Source organism: Bubalus kerabau, chromosome 16, assembly GCF_029407905.1.
Source record: "Bubalus kerabau isolate K-KA32 ecotype Philippines breed swamp buffalo chromosome 16, PCC_UOA_SB_1v2, whole genome shotgun sequence".
Taxonomy (NCBI): Eukaryota; Metazoa; Chordata; class Mammalia; order Artiodactyla; family Bovidae; genus Bubalus; species Bubalus kerabau.
Window position 1 is genome coordinate 21,291,103 of NC_073639.1, and position 19,231 is coordinate 21,310,333.

Genomic DNA, 19,231 nt, shown 5'->3' on the forward strand with positions numbered 1-19,231 from the left:
TTTGAGCTGTATTTTATAGCCTTACGATGTTGTTAATTCACAGTTAATAGTATGTATCCTATATATTGAATACTTAATTAATCGTGAATTAACTTATTAACTACTATGTTAAAAAATTGTACTGGAAAGAGAAGAATCCCTATGGTTGTGAACTCAAAAACCCTATCTTTTCTCTTTTTCAGTTGAGAAGAAAGTGAATGCCTTGGATACGAATGAAACAGTATCTGATGCATTTGAAGTCTTAAAGTTCTTTTTCCCTCATCTAAGGAAAGTAGATAGAATTTACCCTGATGTAATCATGGGCAGAGAGAAAACAGGCGGTAAGAAAACTTAGCATTGGAAGATCAAATACAGACATTTTGATGATTGGAAACATCCTTTTAAATTTTAAAATGTAATCAACTCATATGATATTCAGACAGACCCCCAGCCTATCTGGCATTCATTTGTATTACTGGAAATCAGTGTATTGTCTTTCAGAAAAAAATTGTTCAATAAATATTTGGAGACTTGAATTTAAATCCAAGTTTAATGAAGATGCTTTGAAAATAAGTCAATATAAGCCAGACATCATTAAGCATCTGTTACATGCTTGGCAACTCTTTTCTCCTTTGGTTTTGATAAATCTATTTCTTATCTGGTTGTCTTCCTATTTCCTCATCTTTCTGGGGAGCAAAGTCAACAAAAGCCTTATAGAAGAGATAATGCTTTAGTTAAGCCTTGAAGAATGGGTTCAATTTCACCAGGTATAGGAGAAGAGAAAAAGTATTTGCATTGGAAGCAGGGATATTAGGTTAAGTCTCAGAAAACCTGCCATTCCCACCAATCTCGTTCATTCCAATGAGCGAGTCATTCCAGGTCAGAGGTCAGCAAACCCGCGCCTGCAGGCCAGATTTGCCTGTCTTTAAGAAGCTTTATTGGACCATAGTCATGCTCGTTGTTCACTTGTTGTCTATGACTACTTTTGTGCTGCAGCAGCAGAGATAAGTAGCTTCAGCAGAGATGATATGGCCCAAGAGCTGAAAATTGTACTGTCTGGCCCTTCAATAGAAAAAGTGAGCTGACCTCTGCTCTTGGCAGTTCCTTGGGAATAAACAATGTTGGTCTGTGTCACATGCCTCTAAGAAACCTGTTGTGTTGGGATGGAGGAGCCAGGTGACATTGTTTTCCATCTCCCGAATTCTGTGTCCCATATACCAAGTTAGATGTTTTCTTTCATTATCTCACTTCATTCTCACAATCCAATGCAGGAGGGCCTGTGATTATCTTTATTTCTTACCTGAGGCCTAGAAAGATGATGGAACTCTCTGAGGTCACACTTGTAAAGGTCTTCACTTGCATCATATTCCTTCCTAGAAGTATTTTAATTGTGGCCTATAAATATGTACATACACATGTGTGAATGTATGAGAGAGTGCACACCAGACAAAACTACATCATACAGAAAGAGGAGGAGTTGAAAGACACAGCGAAGGTAAAATCAGTACCCAGTAACTCTAAGATACTGGATACCAAGGAGAAGCCCAGCCTTGATAAGCATCAGAAAAGATAAACTAAAGCCCATGATATTGAGTGAAAGGAAGGGGAGAGAGAGAGTTTGGTAACTGGGGAGAGCAATGGAATGCCTTGCGTGGGAGCTCGGGGTGTTGAAATAAACCAGTTATCAGTGCTGTATTAAATCCTGAATAATTGTCTAATTCCCCAACTGTTTCCTTCTTTACAACCATTGCTGAATATATTCATCCTTCTTTTGAGAATCCTTTTGTGGATTTCCTAGGTTCTTGGAAGGAGATGCTTGCATATAAACCTTCATCCCCAGAAGTAATTTAAAGGGAGATTTTAGTTACCTTAAGGATGACATAAAACATTTGCAAGAGTGCTGAAGTCTGTAGCATGGCCTCCTGGGGAACCTGTCATCAGGCTTGTATCTTCTCTATTCTGATATATCTCAGATAATTTCTACTCTCTATAGCCCCTCTGTAACTATTTTTCATTCAGCCTTCTTTTCTTGCCTAGTCTATTGAAATAGACTTGTCATTTTTCTCTTGGCTTTAGTATTGTCAAAGTCAATTCATTCCAATACTTTCCTCAGGGGTACATACTTAAGTGCATAACTCATCATGCACAACTGTTCCTTAAAATCCTTCAGTAGATGCTCAGTGCATATAGAGTGACATTAACTCCTTGATATGGTATATGCACCAAGACCAAGTGAAGTCGCTCAGTCGTGTCCGACTCTTTGCGACCCCATGGACTGTAGCCTACCACACTCCTCCATCCATGGGGTTTTCCAGGCAAGAGTACTGGAGTGGGGTGCCATTTCCTTCTCCAGAGTATCTTCCTGACCCAGGGATCGAACCCGGGTCTCCTGCATTGTAGGCAGATGCTTTACTGTCTGAGCCACAAGGGAAGTCCTGTGTATATGCACAGTAGTCTATATCTTGCAAAGTCTTTTAAAGTCTGTATCATTCAAATCTTATTTTCTGCCACTTCCTTTTTTTGCAGCAACCCTAGACATTTCCTACAAGTTGATAATTATCAGTTGATAATTGCCTATAAGGAACATATCACCTCCTGTCAACACACAACTAACTTGTCATATCTCTTATCCAATATGACTTTTCAGCTTAACTGACAACTTCTTTGTGAAGTCTTCCACGTTTCCTCCCTTAACAAGCTTCTGCCCAGCACCAAACACTTACTCGGCTCTAGTGAGATAGTGGTGAACAGATGCGGAACTTGTCCTCTTAGAGACAAATGAGGAAACAATTACAATAGAAATTAATCAGTGCTCTGACAAGGATATGCAAGGGTAGAGCCAAATCTACTTGGGGATTTAGGGAAGGCCAATCTTTATGACCAACCTAGATAGCATATTAAAAAGCAGAGATATTACTTTGCCAACAAAGGTCCATCTGGTCAAGGCTATGGTTTTTCCAGTGGTCATATATGGATGTGAGAGTTGGACTATAAAGAAAGCTGAGTGCCAAAGAATTGATGCTTTTGAACTGTGGTGTTGGAGAAGACTCTTGAGAGTCCCTTGGACTGCAAGAAGATCCAACCAGTCCATTCTGAAGGAGATCAGCCCTGGGATTTCTTTGGAAGGACTGATGCTAAAGCTGAAACTCCAGTACTTTGGCCACCTCATGCGAAGAGTTGACTCATTGGAAAAGACCCTGATGCTGGGAGGGATTAGGGGCAGGAAGAGAAGGGGACGACAGAGGATGAGATGGCTGGATGGCATCACTGACTCGATGGACATGAGTTTGAGTGAACTCCAGGAGTTGGTGATGGACAGGGGCCTGGCGTGCTGTGATTCATGGGGTCACAAAGAGTTGGACATGACTGAGCGACTGAACTGAACTGAATCTGTACTTGGGGAATTAGGGAAGGCTTTCTGGAGGAGGTGACATCTAAAGTGAGACATAAAGGGTAAAAAGAATTGCAATGGGATGAGTAAGGAAAAGGGCTTCCCAGGTGGTGCTAATGATAAAGAACCTACCTGCCAATGCAGGAGATGCAGGTTTTCCTGCATGGGTTCGATGCATGGGGTGGGAAGAACCCCTGGAGGAAGGCATGGCAACCCACTCTAATATTCTTGCCTGGAGAATCCCATGGACAGAGGAGCCTGGTGGGCTACACTCCATAGAGTCGCAAAGAGTTGGACGCAACTGAAGCAAATCAGTGACATGCATGCATGCAAGTAGAGAAAAGGCAGATGGTGGATAGCAGAAAAGGAGAAGAAAGAATGTAAAGGTCTAACAGCAAGAGGACTTGGAAAAAAAGATGTGGTTTGTGTGTGCAACTGGGGCTGGTGACTATTGGCAGTAAAATATGAGGCGGAGGCCAGATAATAGAGGAGTTTGGCCATGTGTTTATCCACCCCAGATTTTTGGACATTGTTATGTGGCAGTCATTATGTTAATGCTGGATTCATAATAACGGTGAACAAGAGAAGCAGAGTCTGCCCTCACTCAGCGTGCAGTCTAGGTAGGAAGACAAATGAGTAGCAACAAAAAGGACAAGTTGTATGAGAGGCGAGGTCAGAATCCATTTAGAAAGAGTGAGTAGAACTAGCACAGGCGCCTGCAAAGGAGTGTTCTGGGCACCAAGGAATAGTGCGTGCAGATGCCTGGAGAGGAGCAAGGACTGAATGATCAGGCTGGGAAGCTGACAGACACCAAGGAAGACTGGTTTTGAGAGAGGGTAGTTGAAACAGAAGAGGTAGGTTGGGACTGGGACACTAAGGGTCTTGCAGACTTTTGTAAATGTATTCCTTATCCTAAGACATGGGAAGCCATTCAAGAAATTGCTTTCAAAAAAAAAAAAAAAAGAAATTGCTTTCAAGAGTAGATCCCAAAATTTGAAACTTGACTCCTGCTTCACACCATTCATAAAAATCAATTCCAGGTGGATTGTAGATCTAAATATAACAGGCAGATAATAAATCAGTTAGAAGATGATCTGAAAAACATCTTTATGGATTTGAAGATAAGCAAACATTTCTCAGCAGGAATCAAAAAGCACTGGCCATAAAGGAAATGATTGATAAATTGCACACTGCTAAAGTTAAGAGCATCTTTTCTTAATTTTAAGAGGTAAAACATTGAAAAGGAAACCTGTGATGGAAGATGATATTTATAATACACATAACTGACAAAGGATTCATATTCAGAATCTATGAAGAGCATCAGTCACTCAGTAAGGAAAATACAGACAACTTAATAGAGAAATGGACAAATCTTGAACAGGGATTTCACAAAAGAATATCCAAAGGTCAATAAACATATGAAAATATGCTTAAACACAATAGTAATCAGGGAAATACTGATTCTTACTGCTGTCACTGAAGTTCAGTAATTTTTCTTAAGTAAACACTTCTCAGTGTTTTGTATACCAGGGCTCTGATGGTTTTGACAACTTTGTTTTACAGCTTGATTATTGCTTTTTAGGGAGAGGATTTTTCTGAGTTCTTCACTGAGCCATTCTCGAAGTACTTATCTCCATTATAAAGGTGTAGAAATTAAGGCAGGACAGGACAGAAAAACATCTACTTTTGCTTTATTGACTATGCTAAAGCCTTTGACTGTGTGGATCGCAATAAACTATGGAAAATTCTTCAAGAGATGGGAATACCAAACCACCTGACCTGCCTCCTGAGAAATCTGTATGCAGGTCAGGAAGCAACAGTTAGAACTGGACGTGGAACAACAGACTGGTTCCAAATTGGGAAAGGAGTACGTCAAAGCTGAATATTGTCACCCCGCTTATTTAACTTTTATGCAGAGTACATCATGAGAAATGCTGGGCTGGCTGAAGCACAAGCTGGAATCAAGATTGCCGGGAGAAATATCAATAACCTCAGATATGCAGGTGACACCACGCTTATGGCAGAAAGTGAAGAAGAACTAAAGAGCCTCTTGATGAAAGTGAAAGTGGAGAGTGAAAAAGTTGGCTTAAAGCTCAACATTCAGAAAACGAAGATCATGGCATCTGTCCTATCACTTCATGGCAAATAGATGGGGAGACAGTGGCTGACTTTATTTTTTTGGACTCCAAAATCACTACAGATGGTAACCGCGGCCATGAAATTAGAAGACATTTTCTCCTTGGAAGAAAAGCTATGACCAACCTAGACAGCATATTAAAAAGCAGAGACATTACCTTGCCAACAAAGATTCATCTAGTCAAAGCTATGGTTTTTCCAGTAGTCATGTATGGGTGTGAGAGTTGGACTATAAAGAAAGCTAAGCACAGATGAATTGATGCTTTTTAACTGTGGTATACTGCAAGGAAATTCAACCAGTCCATCCTAAAGGAAATCAGTCCTGAATGTTCATTGGAAGGATTGATGCTGAAGCTGAAACTCCAGTGCTTTGGCCACCTGATGCAAAGAACTGACTCATTGGGAAAGACCCTGATGCTGGGAAAGATTGAAGGTAGGAGTAGAAGGGGACAACAGAGGATGAGATGGTTGGATGGCATCACCAATGCGATGGACATGAGTTTGAATAGGCTCTGGAAGTTGGTGATGGACAGGGAAGCCTGGCGTGCTGCAGTCCATGGGGTCGCAAAGAGTCAGACATAACTGAGTGACTGAACTGACTGTATATCTTGACCCAACTCAAATAGCTGAGCACTGGTACAGCAAAGATTGAGTTTGGGTAGACTTCGCTGATAGAATCTTAACATCTATTGGAAATGGGGTCTGTTCTCCTAGTGCGTCAGTCATTAACTTGCAATAAAAGTCACTTAGAGGCATGGATCCATGCCTGATCGATTCCATCAGTCATTTAGAAATTACTTTATACAATTTCTTCACAGGTGAAAATATTTCAAAGTATTTTTCCTATTTTAGGTTCCAGCATCTCCTTGGGAAGAAGAATAGAAAATCAGCCAGTGTATGATGTTTTGTACCCAGTTAGATGAAAGCTGTAATAAATGGAGAATGGCTAGTTTTATTTTTTAGTACATTGAAACTCTTCACATGAGAGCATCATAGAGTCTATTTAATGTGTTTGCTAACAATCCCCTGCAAATCGAAATTTCCTCAAAAAGAAAATATGTGATAAAACTTAACAGCAGTTTGGATTATTTTTGCAATAGAGTTCCAAATACTTTTTTGATGATGACACAACTAACCCAAACATAGTAATGAGCATACATATTCGTGCTAAATTATGTTTTTCTCTGTGCTTTGAAATGATACCATATTCCTGTGCCTGCAGTTACCTTTGCCCTGGGTATTTCCACTGTCAACAGAGGAAATTACAGTTATCTGAAGCAAACACTGACCTCTGTCCTCTCCAGGATGACTCTTCCAGAAGAGAAGGACTCTGTGGTGATTGTCTCTATCGCAGATGTATGTATGAAAATAAACAGGTCCCCTCACTCCTGACCCGTAGTCTCTAAACACCGTGGTAATCACAGTGGTAATTTCCTCTGTGGTTATCACTGCATCAATTTGAATTTTATCTTAAATTTTAAAAAGCATCTCCTAGATGCCTTCTTTGAATAACAATGTATTTAATACTTGTTTGATACCACCATCAGTTTAAGGGAAATGAAACAATTCTATATGGAGAAATATGATTATATTGTTAAATATGCTACCAGGAACCCTGTATACTATATGGCACAGAAATTATATTTAAAAACAGGACATTTAAATGGATGCTATAGTAATAAAACCTGCCCAGCCCAAGAAAAGGTTGGTATATGAATCAAGAGATAATTTATATTAAGTCACAGTAACTATTATTAATTGAGGGACTCCTTTCTATGTCTGAAGGATTGTGGACAATTTTTATATACATTATTTATAACCTGCATATAACCCTGTAAAGTAGGTATCCAGATGAAAAACCTGGATCTTAAAGAAAGTAAATAGTTTTCCCAGCACTTAGTAGAGCAGATTCAAATCTGCATCTCTCTAGTGGCCCAAAGTTTTCTGTCTTGCCTCTAATGCCATGTAAAATTGTAAAGTGTGAAATAAATATTAACACTATAAAAGGTGTTTCCAAGGGGAATTTGGCAGAAGATATCAGATTTTAAATGTGTCTATCCTTTGAATCAGAAATCTCAAGTCTTGGGAGTTATCCTAAAGAGATAATCAAGCAAGAATTTCAAAATAATCAAAACGTGACAGTAGATAGGGACAATATGTTTGTAGTACATAATATAGTGCAAAATGTGCCGATGTGATTGAGAACAGACTCTGGATCTAGATTGCCAAGGTTCAGATGCCAGCTCCTCCACTTCCTGCCTTGTGAACTTGAACTTCTGCATGCTTCGCTTTCTTTATTTGTGAATCAGTGATGATATTGCCTGTAGTATATGGATGTTTTGGGCATTAAATTAGCTAACATATGGGGAGTATTTACAGTGATGTATGTTACGTAGCAAGTGTTCAGTAAGTGGCAATTTCAAAGATTTTCAGTGCACTGTCGTTTTATAATAGCATATTAGACACAGCCAAAATAGGTATCAGTGAGAGGGTGAGTACTTTTGTCTACATTGCAATAATTTGTAACCACTGAAAGAATGAATATCCATATTCAGTGATATAGAAGATGTCCATATCATATTGTTGACTGAAAAAAGTTGTTAAGTATCATGTTTAACATTATATTATCTATGGAAACTGTGATAGAAGAATCAAGGAAAGAGAGGAAAAATAGAATACATAAAATGATAGAATACATAAAAAAAGACAATGAACAAACCTCGGAATGATGATCTTCAAAATATTAGTAATGGTTATCTCTGGGTATTGGGAGTTAAAAGGATCTCTGCTGTCCTTTAAGTTTTTTTCTCTGTTGTTTGAATTTTCTATGAAAAACATGTCTTAGTCATTGCTGCTCGGGCTTTTCTCTAGTTTCAGAGATAGGGGCTACTCTCTCATTGTGGTGCAGAAAAACTCAAAACAAGCAGAAGAAGTATTAATAGGAACATAGAAATAAAAGATTAAATAACCATTCTATCCAAGTTTAATTTTTTAATATTGGAAGCATTTACCTAATCTTCAAAATGTTTTATCACATTACCATGTGTTACATATTACAATCTTTATTTCTTTACTGTTGGCACATCTGCCTAAAATGTTTAGACCAATAATAAAATATCAGGGGACAAATTTTAAAATGGAATATAGAATGCTTAAGAGGTATAACTTTAGTACTATGTTTCACATATGTTTCAGTGGGTAAGAAATAGCTGGTGATTATATTTTTGGCTATCTTAAGAAACCAAAGTACTATAATAGAGTGGTCTGTATCATGGCTGATATTTTTAAACAAGCAGTTTAACTATATGCATTCAAAGTTGCCTTTCAGACTACTCAGATTTGACAGTAGTAGAACTCTTAAGTATTCAAATATTCTCACAATTTTGTGTTGGGAATGCTTGTGGGCCCTGAGGCTACATCTTATAAGTGCCATAGGTTATGTTAAAAAAAATTACCTGAAACTATAAGCCATCAAAAGCTACTTACAAATGAATCTGTCACCTAACATAGCAGAGTAGATACAGTTTGCTGATGGAAGAAAATTTGGGAATCAAGCCAACAAATACTGTCTAGAAAAATGTGATGTGATTTTGCAGTAAGCTTCTTGTAGTACAATACTCGTAAAATGAAGACACTTTCAAAAAAGGGCAGTTCTTTGAAATAAGCCATCCCATTTTTAGGACAAAGCTGTTTTAGATACATAAGTTTTTGTGTGCTAATTTCTAATTGTAAATAATGTGTAGTGATATTTCATATTATGACAAAGGGAGAATAAACTGTCTTCAGTATTCCAGTCAGATCTTTCAGATGCATGAATATTTTAAATTCTTTCATAGAAAGTAAAAACACTAGAAATATTAAGACATAGTAACAGTCCACACATAAACTAGGTTTACATGTATTAATAGAACTATGAGGCATGCTTCTTCATTTTAGTAAAATATTTCTCTCATTTTTAGAGTAACGAAAATTATGTAAAATCTGTGGTTGACATGATTACAAAAAAGTAAGTACTGTGTCATAAATTTAAAAACAACTTTTTTCATTTTTCTGTCCAATTACATGATTTTATTAGTGTCTTATTCTATTCAATGAGTGTAACTGTGCAGAAAAAACGTGTAGTTCTATCAATGCTGTGATGAAATGTAGCTTATAATTTCCCCCCAATTCTGTACATCTTCTACCTATTAAAGTCCATATTTGTCATGATATTATTTTTATAGTATCTATTCTTCATGAAATCCATGGCCTCCGAGAGAAGCCTGCTGGATTATTTTTAAAGCATTCTTGTGTTCCTTACTGTATGAGGTTACTTCCACAGCTTCTGCTTAGAATCTCCTGCTGCGTGCAGCCCAGGAGATGCAAGCACATGCTGATGAACCAATATGAAATTTTTTATCAAGCAAGATGCTGTGGAATGGACCCAGCCATCCAAATCCTTATGCTTAAGTGGGCCATACAACTGGTGAGAAAAAAAAAAAAAAGCAAGTCCAGCAAAGAAGCTAGTGGAATGGGAAGGGCAATGTGAGAATACACCGAGTAGGAAGGATTTATCTCTAAGTTCACGTACCAAGAAGGACTTTCCGGAGAACTTAATAACTGGACTGAGTCGAAGTGTAATTAGACATGTTTTGGGCAGACAGAAGGAGAAAAGAATGCCTGGCAAATAGAATTACTTGGGAAGGCAGAAGGGCCAAAGAGGGAGCATGATACATGTGGGGAAAGGACTCTAAGTACTGGTATCTCCTGAATGTAGTAGATGTTTGGAATTAAGGAGGAAAGATTGATGGAGATGAGGCAGGTCACAATGAGATCATGAAAAGCCTTATGATCGGTGCTATGGCTGTGTGCTATTTGTGCAACAAGCTAGGGTTGCCTTCAAGCTGAATCTGGCTAACAGACATGTTTGTTTCAGCCAGCAGTGCTTTGTTTTGTTTTTCCCTCACCAAATAGCTCCAGCAGATGAAGCCAACTTATTCTAGTTAAAAGAATTCCAGCCAGTGACTGTGGAATGAATAGAATTAGCAGCTCACCATTTTGAAACGTAAGCAATTCAGGCATATTATGAAGTGACAGTTGGAGGGGAAGCTTTCAAGGAAGGTGTATCAGTCAGCAGCCCAGTCAGCAGCCAAATGGGAAACTCCTGGCGGTTCAGAGAGAGGAAATACAGACAATTTAATACAAAAAAATTGGCCAAGGGACTCCCCTGGTGGTCCAGTGGCTAAGACTCCTTGCTCCCAATGCAGGGGGTCCAGGTTCAATCCCTGTTCAGGGAACTGTTAATAGATCCTACATACCGTGACGGGACTAAGACCCAGTGCCACTGAATTAATAAATATAAAAAATAAAATTATAAAATTAGCCAAAAAGGTTTACAAGAGCTGAGAGAAGAAAAAGAAGAAGGAAGGAGGCAGGAGAAACTTAAGGGAAGATGGGGTTGCACCCCGAGGTCTGCGGTTGTGCGCGGGCTGCTGTGCTGTGCTCAACGCTGGGACGCAGCTCTGTCGCTCCTGCCAGCGCTGCCACGGCCCTGCACTCCAGGCCGCTGCTGGAGAGTTCTCCAGAAACCAGTCATATGGAGAATCTCCTCCTCCTGCCTTCCAGGCTCTTTCCTCACTGCTTCCCATAGGACTTCCTGGAAGGAGCGGGCAAGAGGTGTTGGAATGGTGGCTTGCAGACCCCTACCCTACAATATCTGGCACAGTGGGAGTGGGGAAATGGGGGCTAAGAACAGAGGGATAATTATCAATAGCGGGAAGGGCTCAAGTTCCCCTTCCTGACCCTCTAATCAGTGGCAATGTCACTGCAAGGTACAGAGTCAGACAATTTTGCCTTCTGTTATGATGCAAAGGAGATGCACCCAGAAATAACTGTAGGCTGTACTTGGTCACCAACCTCAAAACAAAACAAAACGACCTTGACTCTGTCAATGAAAATTCAATTAACACATTAAGGAAAAAGAATTTTAGTAGAGCCAAATTAGGATTAAAACCCTGGAGACAGACTTTCAGAAGCTCTGAGGACTGTTTCTTCCCCCTGGTAGAAGTCAAAGGCACAGTCCGGTACATTTTTGAGACAGAGGATCATACATCAAAATGACAGAGTGATGGTCTACCTAAAGTTCCCCAAAGATACATAGTCCAGGTAAGCACATACAAAGTGAGCAGTAAGTCACTACAAATCCTTACAGGGTTGAGAAAGGATACTAATCTTCTAAGAAATTTACGCCAGAAGAAAGGGGGGAAAAATGGATCTTTATGGATTAGCTGGCACTCCCATCTTTGAGGCGGTCTGGTTAATGTGTATGGAATGCAGAGGCACATGGTGTACTCGGGGAGAGGGTTGGAACAAAGAATTTTATGCTTAAATTTTCTTGTCCTGCCTTAAAATATAAATTTTATCTCATCAAATTTAATCAAGCCTATGGAGCTAAGCTCCAGTTCAGAGTATACACAGTGAGAGGTGAAAGTAATCTGGAGCAAACCCCCAGGATGTGGGACCTTCTTTAGGACAGCTGACCCACTTCCTTCAAAAAGACAGTTGTATGGGGGAAAAGAAAGAAGAAAAACTAAAGTGACTGGTCTAGGTAATAAGCTTAAAAAAGAAATAGTTCAGTTCAGTTGAGTTCAGTCGCTCAGTCGTGTCCGACTCTTTGCGACCCCATGAATCGCAGCACACCAGGCCTCCCTGTCCATCACCAACTCCCAGAGTTCAACCAGACTCACGGCCATTGAGTCAGTGATGCTATCCAGCCATCTCATCCTCTGTCATCCCCTTCTCCTCCTGCCCCCAATCCCCCCCAGCATCAGAGTCTTTTCCAATGAGTCAACTCTTCGCATCAAGTGGCCAAAGTATTGGAGTTTCAGCTTTAGCATCATTCCTTCCAAAGAAATCCCAGGGCTGATCTCCTTCAGAATGGACTGGTTGGATCTCCTTGCAGTCCAAGGGACTCTCAAAAGTCTTCTCCAACACCACAGTTCAAAAGCATCAATTCTTCGGCGCTCAGCCTTCTTCACAGTCCAACTCTCACATCCATACATGACCACAGGAAAAACCATAGCCTTGACTAGACGAACCTTTGTTGGCAAAGTAATGTCTCTGCTTTTGAATATGCTATCTAGGTTGGTCATAACTTTCCTTCCAAGGAGTAAGCGTCTTTTAATTTCATGGCTGCAGTCACCATCTGCAGTGATTTTGGAGCCCAAAAAAATAAAGTCTGACAGTGTTTCCACTGTTTCCCCATCTATTTCCCATGAAGTGATGGGACCAGATGCCATGATCTTCATTTTCTGAATGTTGAGCTTTAAGCCAACTTTTTCAGTCTCCACTTTCACTTTCATCAAGAGGCTTTTTAGATACTCTTCACTTTCTGCCATAAGGGTGGTGTCATCTGCATATCTGAGGTTATTGATATTTCTCCCAGCAATCTTGATTCCAGCTTGTGCTTCTTCCAGCCCAGCGTTTCTCATGATGTACTCTACATATAAGTTAAATTAGCAGGGTGACAATATACAGCCTTGACGTACTCCTTTTCCTATTTGGAACCAGTCTGTTATTCCATGTCCAGTTCTAACTGTTGCTTCTTGACCTGCATACAAATTTCTCAGGAGGCAGGTCAGGTGGTCTGGTATTTCCATCTCTTTCAGAATTTTCCAGTTTATTGCGATCCACACAGTCAAAGGCTTTCGCATAGTCAATAAAGCAGAAATAGATGTTTTTCTGGAACTCTCTTGCTTTTTCAGTGATCCAGCGGATGTTGGCAATTTGATCTCTGGTTCCTCTGCCTTTTCTGAAACCAGCTTGAACATCAGGAAGTTCACGGTTCACATACTGCTGAAGCCTGGCTTGGAGAATTTTGAGCATTACTTTACTAGCGTGTGAGATGAGTGCAATTGTGTGGTAGTTTGAGCATTCCTTGGCATTGCCTTTCTTTGGGTTTGGAATGAAAACTGACCTTTTCCAGTCCTGTGGCCACTGCTGAGTTTTCCAAATTTGCTGGCATATTGAGTGCAGCACTTTCACAGCATCATCTTTCAGGATTTGAAATAGCTCAACTGGAATTCCATCACCTCCACTAGCTTTGTTCGTAGTGATGCTTTCTAAGGCCCACTTGACTTCACATTCCAGGATCTCTGGCTCTAGGTCAGTGGTCACACCGTCGTGATTATCTGGGTCATGAAGATCTTTTTTGCACAGTTCTTCTGTGTATTCTTGCCACCTCTTCTTAATATCTTCTGCTTCTGTTAGGTCCATACCATTTCTGTCCTTTATCGAGCCCATCTTTGCATGAAATGTTCCCTTGGTATCTGTAATTTTCTTGAAGAGATCTCTAGTCTTTCCCATTCTGTTGTTTTCCTCTATTTCTTTGCATTGATCGCTGAGGAAGGCTTTCTTATCTCTTCCTGCTATTCTTTGGAACTCTGCATTCAGATGCTTATATCTTTCCTTTTCTCCTTTGCTTTTCACTTCTCTTCTTTTCACAGCTATTTGTAAGGCCTCCCCAGACAGCCATTTTGCTTTTTTGCATTTCTTTTCCATGGGGATGGTCTTGATCCCTGTCTCCTGTACAATGTCACGAACCTCATTCCATAGTTCATCAGGCACTCTATCTATCAGATCTAGGCCCTTAAATCTATTTCTCACTTCCACTGTATAATCATAAAGGATTTGATTTAGGTCATACCTGAATGGTCTAGTGGTTTTCCCTACTTTCTTCAATTTAAGTCTGAATTTGGCAATGAGGAGTTCATGATCTGAGCCACAGTCAGCTCCTGGTCTTGTTTTTGTTGACTATATAGAGCTTCTCCATCTTTGGCTGCAAAGAATATAATCAGATAACCAATTATAATGAGAGGATCTCATCCCCACCCCCCACCATTAGACCCTGTACTTAAACTACTAGGCATTTGTGAATATCCACCGAGTATTATGTGATGTTAAATAATTACTCTTAGTTTTGTGAGATGTGATACTGTCATGTCATTACATAAACAAATGTCCTTTTACAATTTCACACTGAAGAATTTAAGGGTAAAATATGATATCTATGATTTGTTTTAAAATTCTTAAGCAAAGAGTGCGGACTGCATAGATGAACAAGTTAAAAAATTAATGGTTGTTGAAATCAGGTGATTTGGGATTTGCATATTTGGGGTAATTTTCATAATAAATTTTTCAAAAATTAGTCTCTTCTAAATGAGCTTAACTGATGGGGAGAAAAGTTAAAACTAGCTCTAGGGAGACATGTTTGGGGAGTTTTGAGATGGGAGCAACTAGAGTGTTTTTCTGTGTGCTCAGGTGAAGAGGGAGGAAGCTGATAGAGCAAGTACTGCAGGGGATTAGGTGCAAGGTACACATGGAGATATAGGCAGGACTAAGTAAAAAAAGAAAAGAATGGGTGAAAGAGTAAGACAAAACTAGTTTGGACAAGGAAGGTGAAATGAAACAGTCCCCTCCCTAAAGGTAGGTCTCTCATTTCTGTATAAGAGAGGTAAAGATCATACGTTGAGAATGAGGAGTTAGCTGGCAGCATATAAACTTGAGAACAGTATGGAAGGCTTGAAAGAGCTGATATGTGTAAAAGGAGACAGAGTTAAGCAATATTAAATAAAACACCATGGATGTCTAGTTTTCCCCAAAGAAGATTTCCCAGGAAAAATGTTGCATTATACTCAAATCCTTAAAATGTCCTCATATCCCATGCTATCCTCTCAGTTGCTTTGTTCTGAATAATAAACCACTGTTCAGAGAAGACACGTTATCCTAAAATGACGTTAATCCATGCTAGTTTGATATCCTTATAAGCGATTCTTGACAGAAACAGCTAAAAAGAATACACAGGTTTACAAACATTTCCTGTGGATATGACTACATAATCACAAGCAATTGTTTCATGACCTTTAAACATTGGTCCAAATGTTTAATACTCTCTGACAGCTATAAATGTATAGAAAAATGAAAAATATAGTAAAGCTAATATTCATCTAGTACACTGTAATTTAAAACGTGGAGACATGAAAAATGCTAAACATCACTAATGTCAGAGAAATGCAAATCAAAATCACAATGAAATATCACCTCATGACTGTCAAAATGGCTATCATCAAAAAGTCTACAAATAATGGATATTGTTGAAGGATGTAGAGAAAAGGGAATGCTTGTGCAGTGTTGGTGGGAATGTAAATTCATGCAGCCACTAACTATGGAGAGTCCCCCAAAACTAAAAGTAGAACTGCTGTATGATCCAGCAGTTCCACTGCTGGGTATATATCTGAACAAAACGGAAACACTAATTCGAAGAGAAACATGCATCCCAGTGTTCATAGCTTTGTTTGTAAAAGCCAGGATATGGAAGCAGCCTAAGTGCCCATCAAGAGATGAATGGATGAAGAAGATGTGAGATACATGTATATAATGGAATAGTGGGCTTCCCAGGTGGCTCAGGGATAAAGAATCCACCTGCCAATGCAGGAGATGCAGGTTTGATCCCTGGGTCGGGAAGATCTCTGTGGAGTGGGAAAGGGCAACCCACCCCAGTATTCTTGCCTGGAAAATCCCATAGACAGAGGAGGCTGGTTGAGCTACAGTCCGTGGGGTCACAAAGAGTCGGACAAGGCTGAGCACACAGCACAACAAATGGAATATTACTCAGCCATAAAAAGGAATGAAATTCTGCCATTTGCAACAATATGGATGGATTAGAGAGTCTTACACTTAATGAAATAAGTCAGAGAAAGACAATATCCTGTTACCACTTACATGTGGAATCTAAAAAAATAAACACACACATAACAAAACAGATGCACAGATACAGTGGGGGAAGGACAGGGGAGGAGGGAGATGGAGCCACAAACAGCTGTGTATAAAATAAATAAGCAACAAGGAAATGCTGTACAGCACAGGGAAATATAGCCATTATTTTGTAATAATTTTAAATGGACTATAATCTATAAAAATGTTGAATCACTGTGTTGTACACCAGAAACTAATATGATATTGTAAACCAACTGTGCTTCAATTAAAAAATAAATAAATAAAACCTGGCAATCATTGAGAATAAAGTATTTCATTTAGAAAATTTATTAAGAGTAGTTTAAGCATTGTTTGCCTTTTTCCTGTCCTATAACTTAAAATTCAGAGTGAACATTTTTTTATGCCTTGACAAATTGTCATACTCCTGAGTTTGGATCAGGCACCTACATTTTATCGTTTACATTTTCAATGTCATGAAACATCTCTGAGTGTTCCTTTAACGTGAAGTTTTTTGCCAGCGTCATATCCTACGGGATATCCTTTCCGCTACAAACATTTTCCTCATTTATGTCAGGCGAGTTCACCTTCACTAAGCAGTTGTGGGAGCACATCCCAGGTGTCTCTGGAGAGCGAAGGTGTCAACATTCCCAGGGTCTGTGGTCTTTTAGTTGCATCCAGAGAAAGTTCTGGCGTTATCACTGTCTGCACTTTCATCTGTAAGCCAGTCCCCTCTTTTGGTTATTTTCCTCAGTGTCACGTGGGTTGGTTTATTACTGGGAGACAACGATTGCGTGTTTTGCTGGCTATCAGTGACCTGAAAAACAGACGCACAGTGACCGTCACCAGCAGACTTGGAAAGAAGTGACGAGATGACGTGCATCTGTTATTTATGTAGTGATTTATGAACTGAGGAGTCGGGAAGTGAAGTTTCTACTTTATACTATATTAAGCTAATATTCCATGAAGATTCATATTTGAAAAGTGTTGGGGAAAATGTACATTATTTAATTAACATGTAGTAACTGAAATTCAAAGCGAGTACTGCCTATTTTGCACCGAATTCAAATCCTGCATATAAATGCTGTCCTGCTTCCATTTTAATAAATAATGCCATACCTAGATTTAAATCTCATTTAAAGTCACATTGTTTTTCTCTTATGGAAAACCATTTAAAATGCTCTACCTGGTCTCTCATTATTTACCTTGATGGTACAAGATTTATAGTACAGCTTTTGGAGCAGTATTTTATGCATTTTAATGATGTCCTTGTTGGTCTATAAATATTAACTTTTAAAAATAAAGAGTCTAAAAAATACTCCTCCAAAGAATTGTTGACAAGAGTCACACTTAATCCTTTCTATGACAGTCTGATTTCAGGAGCCACATTGCTATTTGGTAGGACCCTTATTAAATTAAAATTATGCATTTAAATCTTCTAACGTTCTTGCTCTTTTGCAGTTACTATATTGTGCCAACTAGTCGATTAACTTGCATCTGTTAAAGTACATATCTGATTGAAAACTTGAAAAATTCAAAGTACTTATAATTTTTATAAGAGGAAATTAATTTTATATTATATATTGTAATTTTTTACATGTGTCACTGACTTAGAAAAGAACTATTTTGGCTTAAAAAGTATTAGTTTTATGATGTCACTATCAGGTATACCGTGAAGTAATTCAGATCAAAATACTATATGGATATACATAAGGAACTTCTTTTTAATTGTGTGATTTTGGTAAATCAAATTCAATTATACGCCTCCACTTCTGTTTATAGATTCAAAAGGCAGGTGACATCTGGATCCTTAGAAGTCATTTCAATACCTGCTTATTTTTATCCAAACATATCACATGCTGCCCGATCAACTGAGGACTCAGAAAAATTAGAGAGGTATGATATATTGAAAAGTAGTGTCCTTAAATAAGTGGCTTCACCTGATGAAATGTTAGGCTTAGCATATAGTAGTTAGTACTTGATGCGCAGTGGTGTGCTGGAGCCAGCTTCTGTTGGCTGGCACCTAGATTCTATTAATATTCCCAGCTTTTCTATTTGCTGATCATCCGAGGCAGGTAATTCAGCCTTTGTTCCTTAACTTCCTCAACTTTCTAGTATGTATAATAAAATCCACGTTATGTATATGGGAAAGTCATTGTGAAAATACAGTCGTGTTTATGAAAGAATTCTAAAAAAATTAAAAGCTCTATACACATACAAAGGATTGCTATTGTTCGATTATAAATGTGGTATGTGTTACAAGAAGAATAATAATTTGGTTCCTCAAAACTCAGTAGAGCAAAAGACATTAAGATTCAGAAAAAGGTCTTATCCAGGAAGCTTATTGGCACTGGGTTCTTTTTTTAAGTAATAAGTGGTATGTCCGAATCTAGATACCTTTTAAGGATTTTGTTTTGCTTTTAACGACCCACATTTTACTCACTTCTTAGAGTCCTAAAGCTGGGAGACATTCTAGATCCTTGTTTTCCTTCTGCCCTTTGTGACTCCATCATCATTTCATTTTTAGATTCTCTCTCTACATTATCCCTCTCATCCCCAGTCCTCTGCCTTGGGCTTAGTTCAGACCATTGGAGATCTATTGGCTTCCCTTAATCCTAGCCTAGCCTTGCCTCCAATTCATCCTCCATATTCTAGCCAGAAGAATCCTTTTTCATACGGGATGTATAAAGTTTCCTGCACGTCATGAAAGACCCTTCATGAGCAGGTCCTCGCTGATCTCACTACCCTCCACTTCCTTTCCATCAGCTCACAGTGTTCTCGGAGGCGGCATGCTCCTTCACAATCCATGCCTTTGCAGTACTCCTCCTCCACAGTGGATGTTCTACTTCCTGCTGCTCCGCCCTCCCATCTTATTATAAGTCATCATTGTCAATGTCTTTATGTAGTACTTGTCTAATGGCTCTCGGTTTATGATTTTTCTGTCTTTCATGCTAGATTATGAGACCCAGAAAGGCA

General features: G+C 39.1%; 2 protein-coding genes across 2 annotated transcripts in view; both read left to right on the forward strand.

Moving 5' to 3' along the window:
- Positions 1-19,231, forward strand: part of MGAT4D (MGAT4 family member D) — a 56,339-nt gene that overhangs the window by 14,739 nt on the left and 22,369 nt on the right. Inside the window, exons 3-6 of the mRNA XM_055550822.1 lie at positions 183-320; positions 6,729-6,862; positions 9,466-9,512; positions 18,038-18,151. Coding sequence (XP_055406797.1) covers positions 183-320; positions 6,729-6,862; positions 9,466-9,512; positions 18,038-18,151 — 433 coding nt within the window. The remainder of the gene's footprint in view (positions 1-182; positions 321-6,728; positions 6,863-9,465; positions 9,513-18,037; positions 18,152-19,231) is intronic.
- CLGN (calmegin) overlaps positions 1-19,231 on the forward strand; it is a 109,432-nt gene that overhangs the window by 14,560 nt on the left and 75,641 nt on the right. The window lies entirely within an intron of this gene.